Source organism: Muscardinus avellanarius (assembly GCF_963383645.1).
Source record: "Muscardinus avellanarius genome assembly, chromosome: 9".
Lineage (NCBI taxonomy): Eukaryota > Metazoa > Chordata > Mammalia > Rodentia > Gliridae > Muscardinus > Muscardinus avellanarius.
This window is the reverse complement of record NC_137795.1, coordinates 112,520,178-112,547,657: the sequence shown is the minus strand read 5'-3', so window position 1 is coordinate 112,547,657 and position 27,480 is coordinate 112,520,178. Positions and strand designations below refer to the sequence as shown.

Genomic DNA, 27,480 nt, shown 5'->3' with positions numbered 1-27,480 from the left:
GGAGCCAGCAGGAGAACATTATTAATACACAGTGGCAGCGACTTCAACAAGAAACCGAACTCACTCTGAAGTCAAATCCTTAAAGACAATTTCATTTCAAATTCTCATATTCACAAAACAACTTCACTTTGTGAAAGACTTCCACCCACAGGGTCCAACACGGACGCCGCCTCAGTGAAGCTCAGCAAAGCTCCGGGAGCGCCAGCAGCCGCTCCCCTCCCCCACGCCTCAGGAGCTGGTACAAAAGAAACGGGTGCTGGCCCAGGAATCTTGCCCTGGGTCCTCATCCTAAGGACTCTGACCATAGGTCTTACAACATGAGTAAGTGTGTACTTTCTACAGAGGTCAGGTGAATACTACTGGAAGCCTTGGCATGCATCCTTCCCCAGTGAGGGGTAAATATTAGGTATCACCTGCATCTACCACCTGGACTACTCTTCCAAAATCTCTGCACCACATTTCATTTTCCTAAAACTGTTTCTCAGGTATTTCCCTCCCCTTCAAATGAATCTAGACCCCATTTGAAAGAAAATTCAATCTCTTTTTAACTAGCAAAGACTTTTATTCTAATCTTGCCTACATGATTGGTTCACACACATTTTATGCAGTGAATCAGCAATTATTTTTCTAGTGGTTCTGAGTGTCAAGATTAATTTCACTATTCTCAGTAATAAAATGGTTTCAAATGACATCTTTAATCAGCAAGTAAAAATGCTTTCCTCCAATTGAGACAAGCCATCACAAAAGGTCACCAAAATATGACAGGATGGAAATTACATTTGTAACTTCAACTGAAATGTTAATTTCCCTCTAAGTGTTTTCTGAACTACATCCGGACTCAAAGGTAGAGAGGCATAACCCAACCGAGTTTTACACTCTAGTGTCTCCAAACCACTAAAACATACCTGCATGCAAAACAGTGGTGAAATGAACAAATCCTTACGGAATACACTTTTTTGGTAAAATAAGAATAGGAACTGATACTGAGGGTTTTTATATAAGGTAACTGAATCAAGAAAAAAAAATGTTTTTCAGTACTGGGGATGGAACCCAGGGGCATTCTACCTCCGAGCTACACCCCCAGCGCTATTTTTTATTCTTTATTTTGAAACAGGGTCTCACAGAGTTGCAAAGGCCTCACTAAGTAGCTGAGGCTGTTCGTGAACTGCGAACCTCCTGTCTCAGCCTCCCAAACGCTGGGATTACAAACGTGCGCCACCACGCCCGGCTAATCAAGTAAATTTTAACACCTTGCTGATACAGGGACCACAGTATAAACAAGACAGTAGGTGGTTGCTGGCACTAACAATCTTTAACTGTTTATCACTACATGAAAATGTTTTCCCACAGATCCTTTTTTTTGGGGGGGGCGGTACTGGGGGTGGAACCCAGGGGCTTTCTACTTCTGGGCTATACTCCCAGGCCTTTTTATATTTTATTTGGAAAAAGGGTCTCACTAAGTTGCTGAGAGCCTAAGTAGCTGAGGCTGGCTTCAAACTTGTGCGATCCTCCTGTCTCAGCCTCCCAAGCGCTGGGATTACAAGCGTGCGCCACCACGCCCGGCTGATCCTTTGTTTAAAATAAAATTAACTAAGGATATTAGTTCAAGAGAACACCATGTAGGTATAAAAAGCAGATTTTTATGACAAAGCAATCAACACTTTAACATATTTACAAGTGCTAGTGAGACTTGGTATAACATGAAATCTGGAAGTGTGTTCACAGATACAGAGTAAAAAGACCTACCTAAAATAAACACGTGCTTTCGTTCAAAGACTAGCTGAGGTCCCCTCCTGGAGCAACAGGACCGACAGCTCTGAGCTTTGAGGAAGCGGGTCAGGGCTACCTGAGTGGAGAGAGCGTGGCTCACTGCACTCAGAGCTAATGGTTCCCTCGCTCATGCACATCCCAGCAATCCTGCCCCCGACGGCATCGTCTGCACAAAACACACTCATGTGCCTCCCGAGTACGAAGAGACACTCAGATCTTCTTTGTAAGGTTTAATTTCCAGAACCCTGGCTTAGAAAAAAGCTAACCAACTAAGAGTTTAACTTATATGGAAGCCCAAAATTTTACTTCTAATCCAACCTAAATCCAAAATATGACTCAGCAATTGTGCTTTAGGCTCTTTAACAACCAAGATTCTCATATACGTGAATCAGTGTTTTCCATAATTAAAGATGACACCGTGTTTTCTGAATATGAACAAAAGACTAAACATTCCATAATTTCCTTCTAAATTTTTAAAAGAACTCACTGTTCCGCATGTAAACTTTTTGGGTTGGAAACGGTGAACACCAGGGCACCATTTCTGACCCTAAAGCAAGCATGGTGCACACATCTGTAACTCCAGTACTTGGGAGGCTGGTACAGGAGGAGTCCAGGTTCGAGGCCAGCCTCAGCAACATAGCAAGACCTCATTTCGAAATAAATAATAAAATGGAGCTGAAGGTTTAGCTCAGAGGTAAAAGGCCCCTGGTTTCAAACGATAGTACCAGGGGGGTAAAAAAGGCAACGTTCTCAACACTAATCAGCACTATCATAAAAAACTTTTTATTTGTAATCAGAATGTTTAAAAAATGTCATTTTTTTAAAATATGTTATATGAGACAACACATGTACTCTGGTAGCAAGATATTTTAACCTCATGGAAAAAACAAGCATCCAGCTTTATATAACTAAATAAATGTAATTACTTCTATACAGATTCTGAGACTGATATCTATCATGAGGAATGATGGAACTAACAGGTAACAATTCATGCAAGTGTCTAGTTTATGAGTGTGGTAGCATCCTCTTTTTCTCAGTGAGTCTTTCCTGACTTATAAACTCTGTGTTTGAGGAAGGTAGTAACGGGAACACGAAGTTACTCTTTCAGGAAACCAATCTTCTGGTGGACAGAAAAAAATCTTTTTTTGTTATTTTATTTTTTATTGGTGCATTATATTCATACATCCTATTGGGGTAAAAAACTCGTGTGAACATACATGTACACGACACTGCTTTAACCCCTACCCAATTCTCACCCCATTCCCTCCCCAGCCCTCCTTCCCTTGCTTAGCATAGTGGTTGACTTCGATATGTTTAAGTATGTTGCGTGTTTTAGAGAATTTCCTTCTTCCCCCCTCCCATCCCCTCCTTTAGGTTGTCTTGTTTGCACCTCTATAGGATTTCCTTTTTCATACAGAGTTCCTCCTATGACCCATTTCTCCTTAGCTTTCACATATTAGGGAAAGCATCTGATTTCTTATTTTTTGTGACTGACTAATCTCACTTAGCATAATGTCCTCCAGTTCTATCCATTTCCCTGAAAATGATGTAACTGAGTTTTTTTTAATGGCTGAGTAAGATTCCATTGTGTACATATGCCACACAGTTTTGTAATCCATTCATCTGTTGATGGACATCTTGGCTGGTTCCATAGTTTGCCTATGGTGAATTGTGCAGCTGTGAACATAGATACACATGCTTTATACCAAGTGTAAGCCCAACTTTGCAGTTGCGAGGAAATTCATGTTCCCCAACCATGAGTTTCCAAAATCAGGATCCACAAATATGGAGAAAGGTACCTTTTGGCACCATTTTTATTTGCCCTATTATCCAGCCAATCAACCACATTCTAAACAAATGCATTTCATTCCTTTCTTTAACTTAAAAGAGTGGTAAGTAATCAACTTGTTTATGGCTTGTAGCCACTCCGTCTCTAAGGACCCTAGGCCCTCTCCCGTGTTCTAAGGACTAACCGCCCACAAAGAACCAATCATCTAGGCTCTTGTTTCCAGATGACGTGACTACACAGCTGCTGGATGCCTTGGGAAGAAAAAGAGATTTCACCCAAGCTCTCTGAATAAAAGATAGCAGCAGTGACTCCGCAGAAAAGGAGATAAGGCAGAGGTCCTGAAGTAAAAGACGCAGGAATGAAACCCACACTGCAAGATGGGTATGCCAGGCACTCCCGAGGATGCGTGAGCACTCAGGAGGGACCAGCGTAGGCGCAGGCTGTGAAGCAGAATGGGTCTCGGGTTGGGGGGTGGGCAGAGAAGCCAGGTGATCCACAAGTCCGCAGTGGCCACACAGCCAGCTGGCTGCACAGGGCAGAGGTCCCCATTCGCAATGTTGGCTGTCAAGCAATTTAATATCCTTGGACCCTTCAGGGACCCATGGGTGATTCTGCTTTTGTACTTCAGGTTTAAAACATAAAAGTCACATCCAAATAATGAGGTTGAAGACAACCAAGCAAAAAAGTGCTGGCTCACCCTCCTCCCCACCGCCCCCTTCCTGGAAGGTCCCTTCAGAAAGGTGCCTCCTCTACCACCCAGGCCCTCCTGGGAGCGGGCAGGGAGCCCTGATTCACCATCAACCCACCAGACCAGACGTCTCTGCTCCACTTAGTTTCTTCTGCTATGTTCCCAATCCCTATCGGCCAAGTACTCTGGTTTTTTCTAACCTTCTATTTTAGGACTTTTTCTGTCTTTTACGAATGCCCAATTTTATAGAAACTAGATAAAAAAGAGAGAAAACTCTAGGATGGTAGCAGCGCCTTCACAAATCCTACTCATTACTGCTGACTTGTACGTCTTTAAAGTTTAGAACCCACCCAGAGAATCTGTATATGCTCTCCTTAATGACAATGTTCTCATTTCAGACTAAAAACAATGTTTCTTATTTACTTATTTTTTGGAGCCTTCTACCTCCAAGCCCTTTTATTTTGAAACAGGGTTTCACTAAGTTGCTGAGGCTGGCCTTAAACCTGCAATCTTCTTGTCTCAGTCTCCCAAGTATTGAGATGACAAGTGCATAAAGAGCCGGCATGGTGGTACACACTTGTAATCCCAGCATTTGGGAGGCTGACACAGGAGGATCCTGGTTTGCAGACAGCCTCAGCTACTCAGTGAGGCCCTTTGCAGCTCAGTGAGACCCTGTTTTGAAATAAAGAATAAAAAAGAGAGCTGGGGGTGTAACTCGGAGGTAGAATGCCCCTGGGTTCCATCCCCAGTACCACAAAAAATAGTCATAAAGGTAGCAATCAGGGTTCAACCTTAATTTTTTCTCTAGAACAAGACTGAAGAGCAGGCAGAGGCCTCGTCCACCCTCGCCCTCCTCTTTGGAAGGTGGTATACCCTGGTGGCTGGGGACACGCGCGTCCCCAGCAGCAGGACCTGAGAATGCACTGAAGTGGACTTCTCCCAGCTGCCCTCCTGGATGACTAGTTAGAGGGCTAGGAGTGGCTCCAAAGACACTTAAAAAAAACTGTGGTCCTGGGGTTGAACCAAAAGTGACTGACCTCGAGCTACACACCCAGTTCTTTATTTTGAAAAAGGGTCACACTAAATTGTTGAGGCTGGCCTCAAACCTGTGAGCCTCCTGCCTGCCATGGACTAGGATGAAAGGCATGTGCCACCACATCTGGCTAAAAACCCACGTTTTAACAAAGCTCTCAAGGTGCTGTAGGCAGTCGTCTCCCCACTGAGCTAGCCTCGCAGCGGGACTGACACTCACGCAAATCTGAAAACCACTGCTGAGCAGAAAAAGACAAAGAACCACCTGTGCCAAGTAGGCTGGGTCAGCACTGCCAACAGCCTGCGGTCGATCTGCAGTGGAAGACTTGCTCAGAGCAGCATTCAATTTACTTCTATTAACAAACTGCCTTTTCTCACTAAGAGGAATGGCAGAGAAAAGGAAACCCCAACGAGATGGCTATGAGAATGCTAAGACAAAACCCAGTGTGGTCCAGAAGTAGCCCAGGCAACCAGGGGAGTGGTAGAAAAGACCAAATGGCTCTGGTCTAGCATTTCTACACTGCCACCTCGGGACCAGCCTGGATTGCATGGTATGCAAAATAACTCTAGACAGCAGACTCCAGAAGAAAAACTACTCAATAATAAACTGAAATATTTTGTGCAAACACTTAATCTCAGTAGAATGTCTACAATGGTTTAGATGTGGAATGAGAGCATGTTGGCTGAGATGACAGCCTTCACAGTGCTGAGCTAAGCTGAGCACGGGCCTTATCACAGACTCTCCACGCCCTAGATGTTTTTTCCCATGTGATGGACACAAAAAAATGCAGAGGAGGAATAAGAACCAGGAGTGAAGGATGATAGACAGTAAAAGAAAATTACCCAAAGTTTCTGGAATGTTCCTTCTCTCTCTGGTTACATCTGAGAGCCTAATAATTGTTCCTTCTTTCCTTTCGGTTTTGAAACGTAATCGTCCAGATTCTTCATCATCATCATCTTCTTCATCTGATTCTTCTTTTATGTCTTTTGGGAGTTCCAAAGTTTCCATACCTCCCTACATGGCAGACACAGCATGCAAACAGGGAAAAAGAGTAAGTCCATATTCGTTTAAATTTAACATTAAAGAATGCCAAAATATTCTTAAGTAGTTTATATATAAAATATTCTAGAATAAGGTGGAAACACTGAGATGAGTTCAAGAAAAAGTAATGGCAAATGTTACAAGTTAGTGCCCCATTGTAAGAAGCTGGAATTCAGTGCTAGCAGTTCATAGACAATGTCCTCCACGTGACTGCCACTTACATTTCAGAGAGAGTATGAATCCCAAATGTTCTTGCTAGATCTACTGCCTCAAGCCTGATCCAGATTATTGCCAAGTTCAATACAACGTGAATATAATTTTGACACAAGTTCAACTTTTAAGTCCTACACAAGTCACACTAGCTTCTCTGAGTCCAGGAGCTTCTGTTAGGTGAATGGTGCTTCCTCTAGCTACCCAGGCTCATCGATTCCCAATTCCCAACCATCCCTTGGCCTATTCTGCCAGGAAAGCGGCCCAGCGTGCCTGAGTGTGCTGCTGGGCTCGTAGTCCTGCTTGCAGTCACTCCTGTCTTACAGTCCACTTACCACCCGTGGTGGCTGTGACCACTCAAAGGGCCACCCCACTAAAGCCAGCTTTTATCATGAGGTTTATTATATCAGTATCGCCCCCCCCCAATTTTCCTTAACCTCACCCCAAACTAAAGTGGCTTCCTCGCAGACAGTTCTCACTGCGGGTCCCGGGGCCACTCCTAGATGGAAGATAGGTGCCTAGGACGTGACCTTCCCTCAAGCACGTTTCAGCAACCTGACGGAAACAATTCGCCTCTTTACTCAGGACTCATCATTTTAAAATGTTTTCTACTCTTAATAGAAATAAAGACAAAACTACTTTATTAGAAAAAGCACAAGAAAAATTAGAATACACCCACAACCTGATCCTTTTGCCCTCTATTATTCTTTTCCTCAAACTCAACATTTTCTAAATAAAATGATCAATGCATATAACTCTATGACAAACCCTACAAGTGGAAACCCATCTTCAAGAACACAAATGTCTACTAAAAGAGACGACGGTAAACATAACTCCATTTCCAGCCTAGCAATCGCGACCCACTCTCAGTGGTCGCTGGAGACTCTGGAAGCACCAGAGTCTCGGCATCCTCATTGGTTTGAGGCCGCTATTTGTGGGTCTGTGAAGTCAGAGAGAGCTGAGGCTGCGATCAGCCTGAGAGCAGTGTACCACCACCCACTCACAAAGTCTCTGATCTACCTGCAGGTGCTCCAGGGCAACCCTTCTTCACTGTGTGTGTGTGTGTGGGGGGGAGATGCTGGGGGTGGAACCCAGGGGCTTTCTACCTCCGGGCTATATTCCCAGACCGATTTAATACTTTATTTGGAAACAGGGTCTCACTAAGTTGCTGAGAGCCTCATTAAGTAGCAAAGGCTGGCTTTGAACCTGTGCGATCCTTCTGCCTCAGCCTCCCAAGTGCTAGGATTACAAGCGTGTGCCACCACACCCAGCTTTTTCCTTCTTCACTTTAAAATGTGTGCCAGTCACTGGAAATCCTACTGAAAATCAGATTCTGACCTAGCAGGCCTGAGACTCCGCCCTTCTCACAAGCCCCAGGGGAGCCCACCACTGGAGCCCATAGACGACAGTGAGTAGGAAGGCCACAAAGGAGGAGCTACAGCCCAGAAGCCAAGATCCCACAGTGGTCATCTTACTCAGCTAACCTAGTACACCTCAAAGACTTCCCCAGCAAGCCAGTGTAAAGTAACAGTACTGAAATCTGCAATTTATTCTGCATCCAAATCTCCAACTATGAAACTTAAAGACAAGATAAGCCGAAAACTGCCTCTTCAAAACAAAGCATACACAGCCAAGAAAGAGGAAGAGGAGGAGGAGGAGGAGGAGGAGGAGGAGGAGGAGGAGGAGGAGTCTGTGACCCAGCAGGTCCATTCTTAAATATTTTCTCCAGAGAAATGATGATTTATTTTTAAATAAAGCCTCCAGAAAACTGAACGGCTCTGCTCTACAGTGGGTGGAGGAGCTGTGGCCCCTCAAAGTCCTGGGATGCAACTGCGCAGCCCAAGGAGTACGCGACAGCGACAGGCACCACCAAGGTCACCCTGACAGAAGAGCAGCTCGGCCGCGTCTTGAGCCCCTTCCAAGCCCTTCCTGACCCCTCCTTTTCCTTGCCTCTCCACCTGTTCTCCTTCCATCATCAAGCAATCCTGCACGATGAGCGCATGTACTGAGGATGCCTGCTCCATGGGAAAGGTGTGAGCCGTCCAGACTCACAGGACAGCAAGATTTAAAAGCAGGGGCCGACAAGCAAGATGCTGGGCTCAGCAAAACTGAAGCACCGTCCTAGCCTCCCTGCTGCCTCCAAGCTCATTTTAATGCATTCCCATAGAAAACTTCTCACCTGCTACCACCACAACTATTTACAGTCCCTATGGCAATCCCCAGAACGGCCAAATAGGACTGGTTATGGAGGGGAGGGAAGAGTTTGTGGAGACTAAGTGGAGCCTTCCTAGAAAAAAATCATAAATACTCAGCCCATCCGCCTGCCCACTGGTCCTTCCCCACCCTGGACATTTATATAACCTAACTCCTTCTGCCGGTCGGGCAGAGGAGTATGCTCTGAGAACAAACACTCCGGCTGCCTCACCCCTCCACCTCCCTTTGTCAGCCACTGCATAAAGGCCTACCACTGTCCTGGTGCTCTCCAGAATCATTATGGCCCTGCTCCATAATGAATCCAGGTTTGGAGAAATTATTGGTGACTGCAGGAAGCCAACTGTGAACTGATTCTGACTGACGCCCAAGGGTGGCTGACACTACTTATGGAGTGCTGGCCACCTGACAACACTCACCAAGCCAAACTCATCCCCTTATCCACTAGTTATTCTAAAACAGAACTCTAAAAAAAAAACCAAAAAACCCACCCAAACAATGTTATCTCCCTCGGCCATTTAGCCTATGGAATTAACTAACCTAGCTGCCAGAATGTTTCCTCTTTGTATAGTTTATAACGATATTATATAGCATTCTACTCACAAGCACAGGGTGGTAAAGTTGCAATACAAATATGAAATTATACTAAAAACATAGTGTGTACGAATATGTCTAACAAAAAAGGTTTACTTTTTAGCTACTGATTTATTTTGAAAACTGTAGCCGGGCGTGGTGGCGCACACTTGGAATCCCCGCGCTTGGGAGGCGGAGACAGGAGGATCGCGCTGGTTCAGAGCCGGCCGCGCTGGCTTAAGAGACCCTGTTCCAAATAAAAAAATATAAAATAGGTCTGGGCAGAGGTAGAAGGGCTTCCAGGAACCCCAGTACCACCAAAAACAAAACAAACAAACAAACAAAAAGGACAAAAACTGTAAGACTTGCTTTTAATTCTTCTTTTGGGAAGGGCAATATTCGCAACTGAATCCAGGGACACACTAACACTGAGTTATTACCCCAGTCCTTTTTGTTTATTTTGAAGTTTCACTAGGTTGTCAAGGCCTCAATCTTTTGATCCTCCTTGCTCTGGCTCCCAAGTACGTAGGTTTACAGGCATGTGATACCACACTCAGTTTTACTTTAATTCATTTCTTTTTCTTTTTTTTTTCTTTTTTGGTGGTACTAGGGGTGGAACCCAGGGGCTTTCCACCTCCGGGCTATACTCCCAGACCTATATATATATATATATATTTTTTTTTAAATATTTGGAAACAGGGACTCACTAAGTTGCTGAGAGCCTCACTAAGTAGTAGAGGATGGCTTCGAACCTGTGCAATATTCCTGTCTCAGCCACCCAAGCCGGGGGGGATTACAAGCATGCATGACCATGCCCAGCTCTTTTTCTTTCTTTTTAACTGGAGATTGCACCCAGGGGCATTCTACCTCTGAGCTACACCCCCAGCTTTATTTTATTTGAAACAGAGTCTTGCTAAATTGCTAAGACTGGCTTCAAACTTACAATCCTTCTACATCAACCTCCCAAAAACTAGGATCACAAGTGTGTATCACCATGCCCAGCTTACTTTTAATTTTTAAAAAGGGTACATATGAGGCCGGGTATGGGGCGTGGTGGCACACATTTGTAATCCCAGTACTTGGGAGGCTGAGACAGGAGGATCATAGGTTCGTGGCCAGCCTCAGCTATTTAGTGAGTCCTCTGCCATTTAGTGAGACCCTGTTTCAAAATAAAGAATAAAAAAGTAGGGCTGGGGCTGTAGCTCAGAGGTAGAATGATCCTGGGTTCCATCCTCAGTACCACAAAAAAAGGGTATATACAAAATTACAATGAAAGTATTTAACAGAAAAACTGTTATAATGATTCATTATTATGAGATACAAATTAAAGTATCTCATTCTATCAACACTAAAACTAAATTCCTTGGAAAGAATGTGTGATCTAATTGTTTAGAACTTAAAATTAGACCAGTATCCTTGACTAATATAGACCCCAAAATCCTTTAGAAAATAAAAGTACATGAATCAAGCAAAATGTAAAAAGATTAATACTAGGGTTTATCTAGAAACACAGGTTGATTTACCATTCAAAACTTTAGTCAACTGAGCCATCTTACGGAATGAAGAATTCCAAAGACCTGCAAATGCTCAGGTCCCCCCCAGGAGGTGGCCGAGTCCCTCCCCTGCCCCTCCTGGAGGGCAGCCTATACTGGTGACTTTCCTCCAAATGACAGGAGAGGGAGAGGGACAGCGAGGCACCACACAGAGCCCGGCAGACGCTGCCTTGCCAGCGAAGGGGTTCAGAGCACACTTCAGTTTTGCGGTCCTCTTCCTGGGCCCCAACTTCAGCCTCCTCATGAGAAAAGCCCAGGCTGAAACACAGTCACAAGGCATCTACCCAGCATGTGGTGCCAGTGTCGCGGTCATGAATCAAAGGGAAACTGAGAAACTTGACATGAGAGAGGAAGAAGGGAGACAAACGACACCATGATTCCCTAGACCCGGCCCTGGAACAGAAAGAGCACATTAGTGGAAAAGCAGATGAAACAAATGTTTGGATTATAGCTTTAAAAAGTTAATTTAATTCACAGTAAAATAAAATTAAGGGGTAAATAGGGAAAGCACAGACAAAATTCCACTTCCACTTCTGATTTTTTATTAATCTCAGCAAACCAGAAAGAGAAAAGAGCTTCCAGCTAGGACACTCAATGAAACACTGACCCTCCTCCTGCTGACACCAAGAACACGGCGAGAGCGCCCACCCCAGCGGCCGTCGTATAGAGCGCCCTCACTGAGGCCAGAGCGGCCAAAGAAGTGAAAGTGTTCGGACTGCAGGGAAAGACCTGAGATCACCTCTAACACCACGCAACACGAGCATCAAGATGGTAGTTTTCCCCAACTGGATCTAAAGCTGCCAAGCCTCTCTATTAAACCCCACCAGACTTTTATTAGATATTGATAAATATTGATAAATACATTCCAGAATTTATATGGAAATTCAAAGGACCATGATTAGCCAAAATAATCTTTAAAAGAACGATGAATTTGTACTTCTTCATTTTTGTCGCACTGATCAAGACCATAAAGTACTGATGTAAAGATAGGAAAATAAACCAACAGAAGAGTCCACAAAAGGCATCAACTCTGGAGCAGCAACTAGATCTGCAGCAGAACTGGAATGCATGCCACACACGTGAGTTGAGACACACCACAGCCCTCAACTACAGCTAAAATACTACAAAGCTTCCAGAAGAAAACGGGATTATAACCCTGCAAGCTTGGGGCAGGAAAAATTTCTTAACTCACAAAGTTACTTGGTTTTCATCAAAATTAAAATTTTCTGCTCAAAAAAGGGGCAAAATCCACAGATTCACAGAAAATATTCATAAACCTTTTATCTGCCAAAGGACTTGATATTCTGAATGTATAAAAAACCATCTACCTCTCTCCAGAAAATACACAATGAATATACACATAGGCATTTTACGTACAGATGTACTGTCCAGGTGAGATAAAGATGGACAGACCACAATCTCCTCTGTGAGGGGCTCTACACACTACACAGCCCATATACACCATACACAGCCTGTGTAGACAAACAACCACTGGGAAAAAATGGGGCACTAAAACTGGATCCCAAGAAGTGATGTAGTAGTACAAAGAAACGTGCTTCACATATTTAGTTATCAGAGAAATGCAAACACATGCTGGGAGGATTAAAGGGAGAGAAGACACTGCCCAACATGGAGAACAGTGACTAGGACCTTTCTACACACGTTACTGCGAGGAGTGTAAAACGGTACAGTCACTTTGGAAAACCACGTGGCAATTTCTTATAAAACTAAACGTACCACCAACTTGATTCAGAAATCGCACCACTGGCTATCAAAGGGTTTTTTTGGGGGGGAGTGCAGTGCTGGGATTCAAACAAACAGCCTCATTCACGCTAAGCAGGCACCCTACGGCTGAGCTATACCCCCAGCCACCACTAGTTACTAGAGAAACAAAAGCATGTACCTTCAAAAAGATGCAGAGTTATGATCTTGACAGTAGCTTTATTCATAATAACAAAGTAGAAATCACCCAAATATCTAATATCAGGAAAATGATTAATAAGGTACATCCATAAATGGAATAAACTAATACACATAACTAGCTGGATAAATCTTAAAAAAAAAACATGTTGAGCAGAAGCATCTCGTCACAGGAGTATATGCTATATAGTTACATGTGTATAAAGTTCTGGCACAGGAAAGACCAATTTCAGATAAAGGAAGTCAGAGCGGTGGGTGCCTCTGAGGACCAAGGGGCTGGATGCACGAGAAGGCGGGCTCTGGGCCCTGGACTGTCCCGTCAGCCGAAGCATGGCCACCTAAAGAATCGGTGCACCAATCCTGAAAGTACTTTGAATAGTGCTCCTCTCCACGCTTCCTCTATACACGTCTCAACTATCTAACTAGCAAGCCTTCAATCTATGCTGAATCTATGTTAGAAGGAGATCGTGTAACTAGCACTAACACGGCTCTGTAACTAGAAAAGGGCAGTCTTTATGTAATCTGATCTAATTTGTTTCAAGTATAGTGGGTTCTTCATATTAACCAAGCAGGAGTATCAGTTAAATAGAAAGCCACATGAACTAGGCTTGTGATTAAAATTAATTCGCTACTTTTTTAGTTCCAGAATTCAGATTCTAATGTAGACCTCTGCACTCCCGAACTGGAGTCACGTGGGACCTCTGTCCTGCGCTCCCCTGTCCTAGGCAAGCTGGGACAGGGCACGCCGCTACACCTACCAGAGAACAATGAGGTGCCCGCCCCAGCATCGCAGACACTTAGGAAATGGGCCAGAGAACTCTGGAAACACCAAAACGCACTTATGTGTGGCATGTTCAAACTGCTACTCTAGGCCCGGTGTGGTGGTTTGTAATCCCCGCCTGGGAGGCTGAGACAGAAGGATGGGTCATACAGGTTTGAAGCCAGCCTCAGCTACTGAGTGAGGCTCCCAGCAACTTAGTAAGACCCTGTTTCCAAATAAAAATATAAAATAGATCTGGGAGTATAGCCTGGAGAGAGAAAAGCCCCTGGGTTTCACCCTCAGTAACACACACACACACACACACACACACACACACACGCGCGCGCGCGCCCTGCTACTGCTACTCTACCCTAAGCTCATCCCCAGAACCAAGCCCTACAAAAAGTCCTAAGTCCTCAATAATTTTGGATTCAGTGATTCTAATGAAAGAAAACAAGCCCAAAATATTTTCTGGGGGGAAAGAGCATCATGTCTCCAATAAGGACAATTAAAGTCCTACAAGCAAAGAGCATTAGAAAAAAATCTTCAGTCAAGAGCCAGGCATGGTGGCACATGCTCGTAATCCCCCGCACTGGGGGGGCTGGGACAGGAGGATCACGCAGGTGATCCTCAGCAACTCAGCCAGGCCCTGTTTCAAAATAAAACATAAAATAGGTTGGGGTGTAGCCCAGAGGTAAAAGGCCTGTGTACCATTCCCAGGACGGACACACACACACACACACACACACACACACACACACACTCACTCTCTCTCTCTTCAGTCAATACCAGAAGAACAAGGAACATAAACAAGGTAAACTTAAACCAACAATCAAGAAAAAAAGGGTGGAAAAGCAAACATGCAAACGACTTTTAAAAAACCTTTAATGACTAAATTTAAAATTAATTATGATATGTAAGATTAAAAGAAAAAAACATATCTTCTAGCAGAGAAGTATAAAGTGGTATAAAAACATGAAACATTTCATTTGAATGGGACTTTACTTTCCACCCCAAAGACCAACACCTCCACCCCCAGCAAAACCGCGCCTCAGGAAGCTCCACGCAAGAGCTCCCAGGAGCCCAGCACACACAGCCTTTCCTCTGCTTTCCAAAGTTTAGGGCCAAGTTATCAAGCACCTTACATCTGCCCGCTTCTTCGTACTGAATTAAAAACAAGTAATTTTAATTTTACCTTTTTATTTGTTCATGGGAAACTTTTTTTTTTTTGGTTGTACTGGGATTCCTGGAAGCCCTTCTACCTCCGGCTACACTCCCACGGGCTACACTCCCAGACCTATTTTTATACTTCTTATGTGGAAACAGGGTCTCCTAAGCCAGCGCGGCTGGCTTCGAACCTGCGCGATCCTCCTGTCTCTGCCTCCCAAGCGCGGGGATTACAATGGCAGGAAAATATTTTTAAAGTCAGAAAACTTTAGGGTGTGGCGATTCATCCCACCACCTGGAGGCAATCACTACTTCTATGCTACTTTGTCTTTGTGGATGTTTTAAAAGACTCACCCTGGGGGTGGCACGCCTGTAACCCTAGTACTTGGGAGGCTGAGATGGAGATCACAGATTTGAGGACAGCCTTAGCACCACAAGAAGATTCTCAGCAACTTAGCTAGAACCTGTTTCAAAAACAGAAAAATCTAAAAAGGGCTGGGCGTAGCTCGAAGGTAGATCCTCGAGTTCAATCCCCAGTACCACATTAAAAAAAAAAAAAAAAAAAGATTCGTGCACACTCAGCTTGTGTGCTGTGGAGGAGCTGAAGGGGAGAGAGTGTATCTTGCGCTTTTCACCTAATTTATCATGGGCACCTCTCCCTGTTAGGGAGCTAAGGCATCAGATGGTGTGCTGTGTCCCACTGTCAGGTTACCAGGGTTTATCTAACCCTTTATAAAAGTTTACATTGGTTTCATTTATTTTCAGTGCTGCACTATCTTTGATCCCACCTTAGATTAGCTTCTTGGGATAAATTCATTAAAGTGGAATTGTTGAAGCGAGTAACAAGCACCCATCACCGTTCAGGGGAGGCCGTAAAAAGACCAGGACTCTAGATCAGAGAATGAGACAACGGGTTTCTTGCAACACCACTAGCAGCACCATCTTGCACCAGTCCCCGGAAGCTCTTTGGCCCCTGGGCCACATGAAGAAGGCAGGTGACCCTGCAGAGGGAAGTGTGCTGGCAGGGGCAGGAAACTCGACCTGTCCAGATACCAGCCAGTGCCAGGGGAAGAAGCTGTGCGGGGCCTCCAAGGCCATCGGCTACACGAAGATCCCTGAAGAGACTGCAACAAAGGATGAGCAGCCAGGGAAAACTATCTCCTGAGGATGTTTCCAACATTTTCCTTAACTGAATGAGATAGACACTGGTCCAATAATTTTCATTTTTGCCAACATTAAGATAGGTTTCTGAACTCTCAATTTTGCTGGGTGTGGTGGCGCATGCTTGTAATCCCCACACTTGGCAGGCAGAGACAGGAGGATCGCGCAGGTTCGAAGTCAGCCACCCTGGCTTAAGAGACCCTGTTTCCAAATTTAAAAAAATATATAAAAATGGGTCTGGGAGTATAGCCCGGAGGTAGAAGGGTTTCCAGGAACCCCAGTACCACCAAAAAAAAAAAAAAAAAAAAAAAAGGTCTGGGAGGTACCACACACACAAAAAAAAATCTCAACTTTATTTTTATTTTACAGAATGTATCTTCATGTGCTTTTAGCTCACCTACTACTTTCTTCAGTCTCCACCCTTCCTTGGAGAGCACTCAATCGTACATACTGTACACTGAACATTAATACCTACATCCTAACTGGATTTCTTTCTCAGATGTTTTTTGCCTACATTACACTTTATAAGTCTGACTAGGCTGATGGGAATATTTTACTAGAAAGCATGCCACAGAATCCAGTGGGGCTCCCCACTTGCCTGTCTCCAATCTCCTCAAGCTCTGTCCTGGTTCCTTGTACAAGACACATTTTTCTAGAACTGAAAAATGTGGGTGGGGTTCCTTATCCAGTTCTTTCTCTTTGCAGTGTAGTACAGGGAACCCAGACTTGCACAAGCTAGAAAAGGACTCCACCACTGAGCCACACCACCCCACACACACCACTTACATCTCTCTTCTTTCAAATTACTTCAAATAACAAGACAAACAGACAAAGGACAAAGGGCACAAAGAAAAATCAAAATTATATTTAGCTCATGGGAGCGTAGCATGGTTTGGACATAGGGTGTCTCACAGAAAAGCTCATTTGTTACCAAAGCAGCAATATTAAGAAATGGAATCACTGAGGCAGTCCTGTTTTTAATCGCATCAGCTGATAAACCCAAGTGGATCAGTAACCTGAGTGGACTTAGTGGGTTATAGCTGCAGGCTGGTAAGGTGTGGCTGAGGGAGGCAGGCCGTCCCTCCCACTGCTGTGAGGAGCCTCCCTCTGCCAGCCCCTGGTGCCAGGATGCTTCTGCCTTGAAGGCAGCACACCATGGACTGAGTCTCTGAAACCAAGAGCCCAATAAACCACCTTCCTCTACGTAGCTCTTGCCGGGCATTCTGGTCACAGCAATGGAAGAGCTAACTAACACAAGGCGAGAGGGCATGTCCAGAAATGCTGGTTTTGTACCCAGCATGCATGGTCAGAGACTATCTCTCACACTATCACCTGAATTGGGAAAAAGAACAAATGGGTGGGCACAATGTTTCGTGGGATGAGTTTCTAAAGCCGTGATGTAGCACCCGCAAAACAAAACTACGCCTGTATATACCAGTTTTCATGTCTACTGAAATAAGAGAGAAAGGACACTAAAATAAATTACTTAGAAAAAACAAAACTTTGAAGAAAATCACCCGTCTTGGGCTGAGGAAGGCTTGTGGCCTGCAGGCGTGGCCACAGGCGCCAGTTCTTGATAAGAGAACACTAGCAATGTCCTGAGGCCCTCCCCGGGCTCACCAGGAGCCCCTCAGCAAGCGGGTCACATGCTTTCACAGCAGAGGAACTCACTCCCATCTTCTCTCCCTATGTCAGACTGCAAGTCCCTTGAGGCCAGGGATCAAGCTCATTAGACCTTGTTTTTTCAACACCTAAAACAGGACCTAAGAGTCCCAGCACTTTAGAGACTGAGAGGATAGATTTGAGGCCAGCCTCAGCAACCTAGTGGGACACTCAGCAATCTAATAAAGAAAAAGGGCTAGGGGTGCAGCTGGGAGGTGGAATGCCCCTGGATTCAACTCCTAGTACAAGGAGGAGATGGACTTTCTTGGATGATAGCCCAAATAAGCTGTTAATAATTAAAAATAACCAGAGAGCCGCTTTCAAAGCATTAGTGTATAAACCCCACTTCTGAGAAATGATCCCCCAAACATATCTGTAACACCCTAACACCCGAAGGGCACAAAGCACCCAGGAACCACAGCATCCTCGAGCTCACATCCCTGAGGTCTAGAGAGCACTATACTCACTATCAAAGAGATCTCACTTTTCACTAATGCTGAAAAGATGTCCGTTTTAAATCTGAGGAGGGAAAAAACCAGCAAACGTTTTGACTCTTTAAAAGTTGAACAAATACCTCTTCAGTCTCAGGAGCAACCTGGGAATCAGTAATCCCATCTAATTCATCTTCAGCAACACAGTCTTCCTGCTCCTGCAGCCCTTGTTGCCCACCATAAGCCTGCAAGTATTCTTCATCCTAACGGCCATTAAAGAGAAGACAAGTTTTTCTCATGCAGCTTTTGGGTGTTTGTTTAAGCACTTTCATCTTTATCACTCATGCTCCATCATCTCAGCAGCTTTCCATGTGGCCATACTGAGAGCGCAAAGCACTAAGCCCCTCCTCCACCTCATGCGAGCCCAGCCCAGGCTGACAGCGGCCGACTTCAGTGCCCAGGCGTCCTTTCAGCTAGCTCTCCCTCAGATCGGCCAGAGGAAAAGCATCTTAAAGAGATGCTTGTGTGTGTGTGTCCTTTCCAGGGAGTGTGGCAGCAGAGGAGCTGAAATCACATCACTCACCACTTTTAGGTCAAGAGTCCACAAAAGTATGAGTGACTCAATCAACGTAGATGTCTTTATAAACTCACAGGCCCCTCGGCTTCTCCATCAGGCCCCTCCCCTGAATGGACAGATGTGTCCAGGTTTTACATGAAATGCAAGAGGCACACCAGCAGGCAAGCATGCCTTTGGGAGCACAGAAGGAAGCAGGCTAACCAGCTGGAGACCACCACACTGCAAACCAGGAGAGCTGCTCCCGGTCCACTAACCAGCAGAGAAGACCCAGCCCTCTCCCAGTCAGTGTGGTTGCCTTCCCAGTGTCCTTGGACACTTGCTGAACCTGAACAGTGAAATGGTTAAGAAGCAAGCAAGCCCAGAGCGAGCAAACTCCAGATGCTAACAACCCAGCATGCAGTACAGGACAGATTCATCTCTACCCCAAAGAAAGCAGGCGCCTAGTCCCACAGCTGCCTCTCAAGGTGAGCTGGACACACTGCGCTTTACTTTGCCAAGCAACTGCTAGCATTCCATCAAGAACTACCTCCTCCCTTGGCTCACTGCATCAGAGAGCCAGATTTCAGTAAGGCCAGAGATGCTTTGCAAAATTTCAGCCCATATACAATGGGGGACAATCTACACCATTGAATCCTTGACTAGGAAACAAACCTGATCATCTACACTCTCAGTTTGAAATTGTTTCTACAAAACAGTGTTTTATGTAATAACCTATGTTAATTTTACAGACCCTAAATACACCAACTGTACTTAAAAGATGTCATCAACAAATGATTTTCTAACATTGTGTTGACTACTACATAAAATACGGTTCTCACTACTACAAGAGTACACGTTTTAGAATTAAATCACAACTGGCTGTCAAGAACGGCACCCAAAGCCGCGCAGACTCAAGACCTGGCTGCTTTGGAGGAGGACACAGGAAACGTCAGAGCGGTGCTGCCCACGCTTCAGCTGTCTCGGGCCGCCCCTTCTCCCCAGGTGACAGTGCCCTCCAAGTCTGTATCTATGGTTTTCTGACTGTACAGCCAGTCATGCACCAAGAAGCCCTCCCTGTGACTTACAGACCCGCCTCCCAGAAAGAACACGCGCATGGAGGAGCAGGCTTCAGTGTGGGTCAGCAATCCAACCAGGACCAGGAGCCAGCCAGGCCATCTGATAAGCCACATACCACAGGGGGCACGGGGCACAGCCACTCATGTCCGCTGATCTGATACAGACAATCACCCCAAGGACAGTGAGAGCCCCCTATTATAGGAGAGCTGGAATTCTGACTCTTCCCACAGCATTTCAGACATTGCCGCTGCGCTAGCTATGAAAAACAAGAGGCCACGGGTACAACTCCAAGCACAACAAGGTGAGCTGACACCCTCACAGAGCCACACTCGCCACTGTCCGCACCTTTCAAGTTTACCAACAACTCTCTGAAAACATTAGGACACCTACAGAATTTCTAAGTAAATGTTTACTTTAAGGCTTCCTTTTTCTTCTCCTAGTACTGGGAAATGAACCCAGGGGCATTCTATCTCCAAGCTATATCCCCAGTTCTCTTTATTTTTTAATTTGAAACAGGGTTTCACTAAGTTAGGGCTGGCCTCAAACCTGCGATCCTCCTGTCTAAGCCTCCCAAGTACTGGGAGTGCAAGTATACATCCACTACTATACCCATCTACTACTATATCCAGCTAAGACTTTGTGTGTGTGTGTGTGTGTGTGTGTGTGTGTGTGTGTGTGTGTGTATGTGTGTGTGTGTGTGTGCGCGCGCGCGCAGGTCTGGAGATGGAACCCAGGGACATTTGACCTCTGAGCTACATCCCAGCCCCTATTTTTTTATTCTTTATTTTGAAACAGGGTCTCACTAACTTGCGGAGGGCCTAAGTAGCTAAGGCTGTCTGCGAACCATGCGTGATCCTCCAGTCTCAGCCTCCCAAATGCTGGGATTACAAGCGTGCGCCACCGTGCCCGGCCCAGCTAAGATTTTTTTTTCTACTTATTCATTTATTATTTATTTATTTATTTATTTATTTATTTATTTATTTATTTATTTATTTTGGTGGTACTGGGGGTGGAACCCAGAGGCTTTCTACCTCTGGGCTATACTCCCAGACCTATTTTATTTGGAAAAAGGGCCTCACTAAGTAGCTGAGGCTTCGAACCTGTGCGATCCTCCTGTCTCAGCCTCCCAAGCGCAGAGATTACAAGCGTGTGCCACCACGCCTGGCCCAGCTAAGATTTTAACTCTGAAAAATCTACTCATTTTAATGTAAAAAGTTCCTATGAATATTTTTAAATTGCCAGATTCCATTCTTTTAAAAAATCTGGGTGGGTCTTAGGCCACAAAATGTTGGATTAGGGTGAATTTTATTATAACTATGGCCACAAGTTTGACATGGAATACAGGACCGGAAATGCCTCACCAACTAGAAATTATCTTCACAACTCTAAGAATTGTGAAGATGTGGTAGTACACACTTGCTCCATTAAGAACCTACCACACTGTGATTTCCCCAATAAACTATACCTTTATGGGCAGGGACCAGGTTTTGCAGTTTTTACGGTCTAACAGTTTCTGTGTCCCCAATGCTTGAACATCAGTCAAGATATTCTATGCTATGTATTTACAGGGCAAGGGACACCAAGGATGATTAGTCAATGTTTTGTTACTGATGAGTAGCAGAAATAGTATTATAACTAGAAAATAATTAGGCATATCTTTTAAAGACTTTAATTTTTTTTTTTTTTTTTTTTTTGTGTGTGTGTGTGTGTGTGTGTGTGTGTGGTTCTGGGGTTTCTGGAAGCCCTTCTACCTCCGGACTACACTCCCAGACCTATTTTATATTATTTTTATTTGGAAAAAGGGTCTCTTAAGACAGCACGGCTAGCTTTGAACCTGCGCGATCCTCCTGTCTCTGCCTCCCAATTGCAGGGATTACAAGCGTGCGCCACTACGCCCAGCAAGACTTTAATGTTTTAAAAGCACTTTAAATTACAGTGTCCCAATATAAGAAAAGTACACAAACACAGCAGGAGACACCTGTCCACATGGAGGATTTGAGCCAAAACACACCATCACAGGGCTATACAGATAAACAAGCCCCCTGATGCCTTTACATGGCTAGTCATCAAACCATAAACATCTTTCACTACTTTATCGACTGAAAGCAGCATTCACAAAAAACCAAACCTTTAGCTACTGACACATGTAAGTCCAATCATGGTTAAAACTAAATAGTCCAAGGTCCCATGTACTCCTTGACGAAACCAGGGGACTGGTTCTGACAGCCCTAACCCTAACCACCACTCATTTTAAAAAACAAACTTCTTTTGATGATGAATCGCTGTGACAGATGAGCAATCTTATGCTGCTACTTTTTTCTTTCCTGATGGTTCAACCTAAAACACACACATTCCACCTACTAAAACCATCTTTCTGAAATAAAAATCAGCAATCTGCTTTCTGATCACAGATAGCAAATTATGTGTGACATTTTCTAAACTAGCCTCCAATCTCTTCATTCAGGTTTAGACAGCTCTCAGTTACAGAAAGGATGAATGAGCAGCACATCAATCACGCTGGCAGAGCAGCACCTTCAAGATGTCTTTAGCAGGTCACTAATCTTTTCACCTTAGCAGGACTTTATCAGATCTTGTCTAAAGCCTGGATGAAAGCTCGGCATTAAGTACTTCCAACAACTGACAGAGCATCTCCACCACACAAAGCCTCCCCTTCCTCCCTCGTGCAGTCCTCAAGGTCACATTCTCCCAGCCTTCCAGAATGACAAAGGACCATTACCTCTGGCCACACAAGCTGTCAACACAAACTTTGTCATAGCTCAGATAAAGAAACTGGCAGACGGTGATAATAAGGTCTAATTTCCCTCCCTCCCAAGGGAGGCAAAGAGATTTCAAATCAGTCTAGAAACCTATGTGCAGAAGCCATGTTATCTTTGGCCATACAAAGGAGAAGAGACTCACTGTAAATTCATCTAGCGGCTCATTGATTTCGATGTCCAGCACTTCGTCACTGTACAGCTGCTCCTCCTCTGGCTCTTCCCCATACCCCATCTGGTCTTCTGTCAGCTCCGCATCTTGGCCTTCATACTGTCCTTCCTCTGTGTACTCCTGAGTGTACAATTCCGATCCGTCGGATTTATGGTAAGCGAGCTCATCCTCTCCTTGTTCGTACTCCGATTCCTGTTCTCCAGACTGGTCATTCGTATTGTCAGACAGTTCAAATGATGTGACCATGCCAGACGTGGTACTCAGGTTAATTGTGACACCCTGAGAACTAGCAAAGACAAAAACACACGAAAAACACCCACTGAGAATGGAGCTCAAGACCAAGTCATCAGAGAGGAGTTATTACCGAGGCCGAAACTGCTGGTGACAAGTTACTCCGGTTACTGCTAAACGCACTCTGACGCCAACAAAGCTCACTGTGCACACTAGGCTGGTGCCGCACACGCATGCTCAGACAGCACCTTCCCTCCCTCACCCTCACCAGCCTAGGTTCTCTGACCACAGGACCAAACCAGCCAGATGAGGAAGCAGATCTGACCACCAAAGCCCAAACTGAACTCACACGCAGCGCACTTATCCTAACTCACAGAACTAAACGGATGGAATCTGTCTGCTAGGACTGTGAAATAAAAAACAAGAACTCACAGGTACAATCTTAAGAACCACGTGGTTCCATCTTTTAAATCTACAATATAAATTACAAACTCCTATTGAAGGAAATAAAATCTGAAAATACATTTCAATGTTTAAATAAATTAAATGTGAAGTCATAAATATCTTTCTGAATAAAATAACAAAGAGAGTATTTTGTTTGGGTTTTTGTGGTAATGGGGATTAAACCCAGGGGAATTCTAAATCCAAGGTACACCCCCAGCCCTATTTTTTAATTTTCATTTTGAAACAGGGTCTCACTAGGTAAATTTGGCCGAGGCTGTCCTTGAAATTCCAATCCTCCTGTTTCAACTTCCCAACTACTGGGATTACAGGTATGTGTCACCATGCCCAGCAACAGAGGAGTTTTAAAACTGCAAAAAATAAATAAAAGTCATATTCCACCTATTAAATTATAACAGCTGCCAGAAATAATGGCACACGCCTCCAATCCCACTATGGAGGAAGCTGAAACAGGAGTATGGCAGGTTTGCACCAGCCTCAGCCACCTCATGAGGCCCTCTGTAACTTAATGAGACAGTTTCCAAATAAAAAATAAAATAGGGCAGGGAGTGTAGCTCAGAGGTAGAATGCCTCTGGGTTCAATCTCCAGTTATATAAATGTCATCTATATGCCAAACAGTAAGATACAATATAACATTTCAAATACAAGACTGTTCAAATAAAGAGTAGATCATATGTAAGCATCCAATTATAATAAAATATTAAATTAACAGACTTGAGCCACAGTGGCTAAAAAACTCCCAAGGCATATTTGAAGGCTATCCTAACCACCAAAAGATCAACATATAACAATGGTGTCTAAGAAGAGAATTGAAAAATGTATCTGATGAGTAGAATAATTAACAATCTGAGTAGAATAATTAAGAATCTATATAGTTTCCAGGCATGGCACACACCTGTAATCCAAGCATTTGGGAGGCTAAGACAGGAGGGTCGTGGTTCAAGGACACCCTCAGCTACTTTACTGGGGACCTTTGCGAATCAGTGAGGCCTGTTTCAAAATAGAGAATAGAAAACAGAGCTGGGGCTGTAGCTTGGAGGTAGAATGCCCAGGGTTCCATCCCTAATACTGCCAAAAAAAAAAAAAATCTATATATTTACCCATAAAGTCTCTTTATGTTAAAAAAAACTAGTTATAAATTTATGATTCAATACTACTATATATAATCTGTAAATTATAACCAAGACATCCTTAAGAATTACTATTTCCCTCATGAACGTGAAACTTTTTCTACCGACCCAAGCATACTAAGCATCACTACACAGATGAGTACTACAGGAGCAGCAGCGTCTGTGCTCTGCTGCCATGGCTGCGGAGCAGACCTCACAGGCCTCCAGACGCCGCTGCTTCACTAGTTTCAAGCAGTCGATCACAGAACCACACTATGGCTTCTACGTCAGAACACACTAATATCCCATTTAGAATGTAATCATATGTTAAAGATATAATACCACATTATTCAATTATACTCCACTATAATTACAAGTCACAAACAGTTCCTATCAATTTAGTTAAATAACGAGCATTTTAATGAGTTAATTTTGAGTACCTGAAATTTTCTTCATCTTCATTATCACTCTGCAAAAGATCATCATTTAGCTCTTCATCTGACAGATCTGATTGATTCTAATTAAAAAAAGAAATCTAATTAATGAGTGTCACTTCCAGAAAAAGACTTGTTACAAAAGTGCAAAATTACATTGAACGGATTGTTCCTAACCTTATATTATTTAAACACCTAACAGTCAGAGGTTCTCTCAATTTGATGTCACCATGGATAATAATCAAGAGATTATAGATTACATACTGGCTAACCCCTCCAGACTAAGTTTTGGATGCCACAGGCAAGTAAATACAGGAGCTGCAAAATAATGATCAAATTTACTCTATAACACAAAAGAAAAAAGGTATGTCTCTTGTGGAGCACTCTAAACAAGTACTAGCTACAAAAAATGTATCTTAAGATATGACTAAATTTAACACTTGTTAGTATCCAAAATCTAAAGACTTTTTTAAAACAATATAAAAAGAAAAACTCTAGAAATAAGGAGGTTTTAAGATAACTGGATGTCCAAACAGAAACGATAAGGGACTACGATAACTTGGGCTTTTCCGACACGGATTACATATGAAAATAAATGTTGGCAGCCCCACCGCTCAGCACTCGACAGTGCTACATACATGCTCCTCGGTCACAGCAGCCTGGCGGGCTGGCTGCGAGCTCTAACTCTGCTGGGCCAAGTATGTCCCAATGTCTTAGACTGGGGAAAAGAAATTTCACTCTTCCCTCCCTATCCATATTTTCCCTCATTTGATAGCCATATATAAATTACTATTACCTCTCCAAAAGACAAAGCCATATATATGTTCACACATACATTGTTTTTAAAAAGTGGAAATAGAAAAATTGATTAGATTTTCTACTTAATGATGAAAAATAATCAGTCTTTTATTCTGGAATTTAATTTGTATAAAAATAAACCTCTCAAACTTGACTATTTTTGTGGGGCGGGGTTAACTGGGGGATTGAACCCCGCGGCATTCTACCTCTGAGCTAGGCCCCTGGGCCTTTTTTTTTTTCATTGTGAAATAACAAGAGCTAGGCATGGTGGCACACACATATAACCTCAGTACTTGGCAGGCTGAGACCAATCACAGGTTTGAAGTTAGCCTTCTTGGCAACTTAGATTCTCAACAACTTATCACACCATTTCAAAACAAAAAAAATTCAAAAGCGAGGAGGAAGCTGGCAGTTAGCGTGGAGGTAGAATGCCCCTGGGTTCAAATTCCTACTACCAAAAGAAAAAAGAAGGGAGGCAGGCAGGAAGGAAAGGGGCTTCACTAAACTGCCGAGGCTGGTCTCAATTTATAACTCTCCTGGGATTATGTGTGCGCCACCATGCCTGGCTGACCATGTGGTCTTTATTACGTGTTTGGCAACCTAAACAATCAACCCTGTTAATAGGCATTAATCCCAAGATGCCACACCGGTCAAGCACATTACACAGAGATAAAGCTAAGAGACCACGCAGTCAGTTTCCTTACAGACAGGAGAACAGACTGATCTCTAGGACAAAACACACAAGTCAAACTCAAACTATAGTTTCTGTTAGTTGAAGTATAATTTGTCATCCAAACTGGGCCAGTTTTGACAGTGAAAGGAGAACCACTGACGGGTGTGAGGTAGGCCTTAGCTGAGCAAACATAAATTTAATTATCAGTAATTAATTCAGCAAATAAAACCTCAGGAAATCTCCAAAAATTAGCAACTCAATGAGAGCCAAATCTCACCCAAGAGGCTATTTCCTTGACCTTTCACTTGAGACAGGACTGTAAGCTGGAGGTCAGCCTCAGCAATAATATGGGGCTAGTAGTATAGCTCAGGGTCAGACTGCCCTTGGTTTTAATCCGCAGCATAAAAAAGTAAATAAAAACAAATAAAAAATTAGCAAACCAATAGTTCACCAAAGGGGGAAACAATGAGAAATACCACTTATAGAGGGCCCTAGCAGCCCAACCTCACTTTCTGAGGGTTTAGCCTTTATCTCCACTTCATTGTACTCAGAGGCTGAATCCCAAGAGCCCAGTGCATCCCAACAAAACAGTGGGGAGTAGTGCTCCAGGATTCTGATTAGGATGGCTTGCAGCGAAGTAAGGAAACAGATCCCAACAGAGGAGGGGAAAGTGGCCAAAGATGCTTCAGAAATCCAATCTTTCCAAACAATTTGCTCCTCCTATGGGGAGAGAAGCAAGTAGGAAAGAAAATGAATGGTTCTTTCCACTGCTCCCAAGAATGAGGAGCTTTCAGGGGCAGTAGGGTCTAAAAGTGAGGAGAAAACAGTTCTCCACACATTCTACAACACTGGTGCCGCGGCATCTAGAAGACCTCAGCACACTAGCTGGGGCCAAAGCCACAGAAGCGATTACAACCGGCAGCAGCTTCCTTCTCAATCTTGGTCAAGTTTTAAAAGTTCTAACTTAGTCACACCAGCCTGCTTCATTCTCAATCTAAAACCCTGCATTCTAACCATGTATTTTAAACCTGACCCTAACATCCTTCCTCCTCAACAGCCGAGCATATCGACACGACGTGGTTCTGCCCTCCCTCGGCTCTGAGGACCAGAGGGCCCTCTCCAGAGGAGAGCCTCTGTGCATGTCTCAAGCTCCAGAGCAGAAAGCGGAGGCTGAGCAGCCAGGCCTGTGAGCCCCAGGCAGATGACAGCAATAAAGTAGCTAAC

At 44.1% G+C, this 27,480-nt stretch overlaps 1 protein-coding gene across 1 annotated transcript in view; it reads right to left on the bottom strand.

The window, feature by feature from the left end:
• The window catches only part of RBM33 (RNA binding motif protein 33), a gene marked incomplete at both ends in the record, with an annotated part of 103,117 nt that overhangs the window by 56,051 nt on the left and 19,586 nt on the right, over positions 1 to 27,480 (bottom strand). Inside the window, 3 exons of the mRNA XM_080701130.1 lie at positions 6,123 to 6,294; positions 22,522 to 22,834; positions 24,792 to 24,868. Of these exons, the coding sequence (XP_080557256.1) occupies positions 6,123 to 6,294; positions 22,522 to 22,834; positions 24,792 to 24,868 (562 nt within the window). The remainder of the gene's footprint in view (positions 1 to 6,122; positions 6,295 to 22,521; positions 22,835 to 24,791; positions 24,869 to 27,480) is intronic.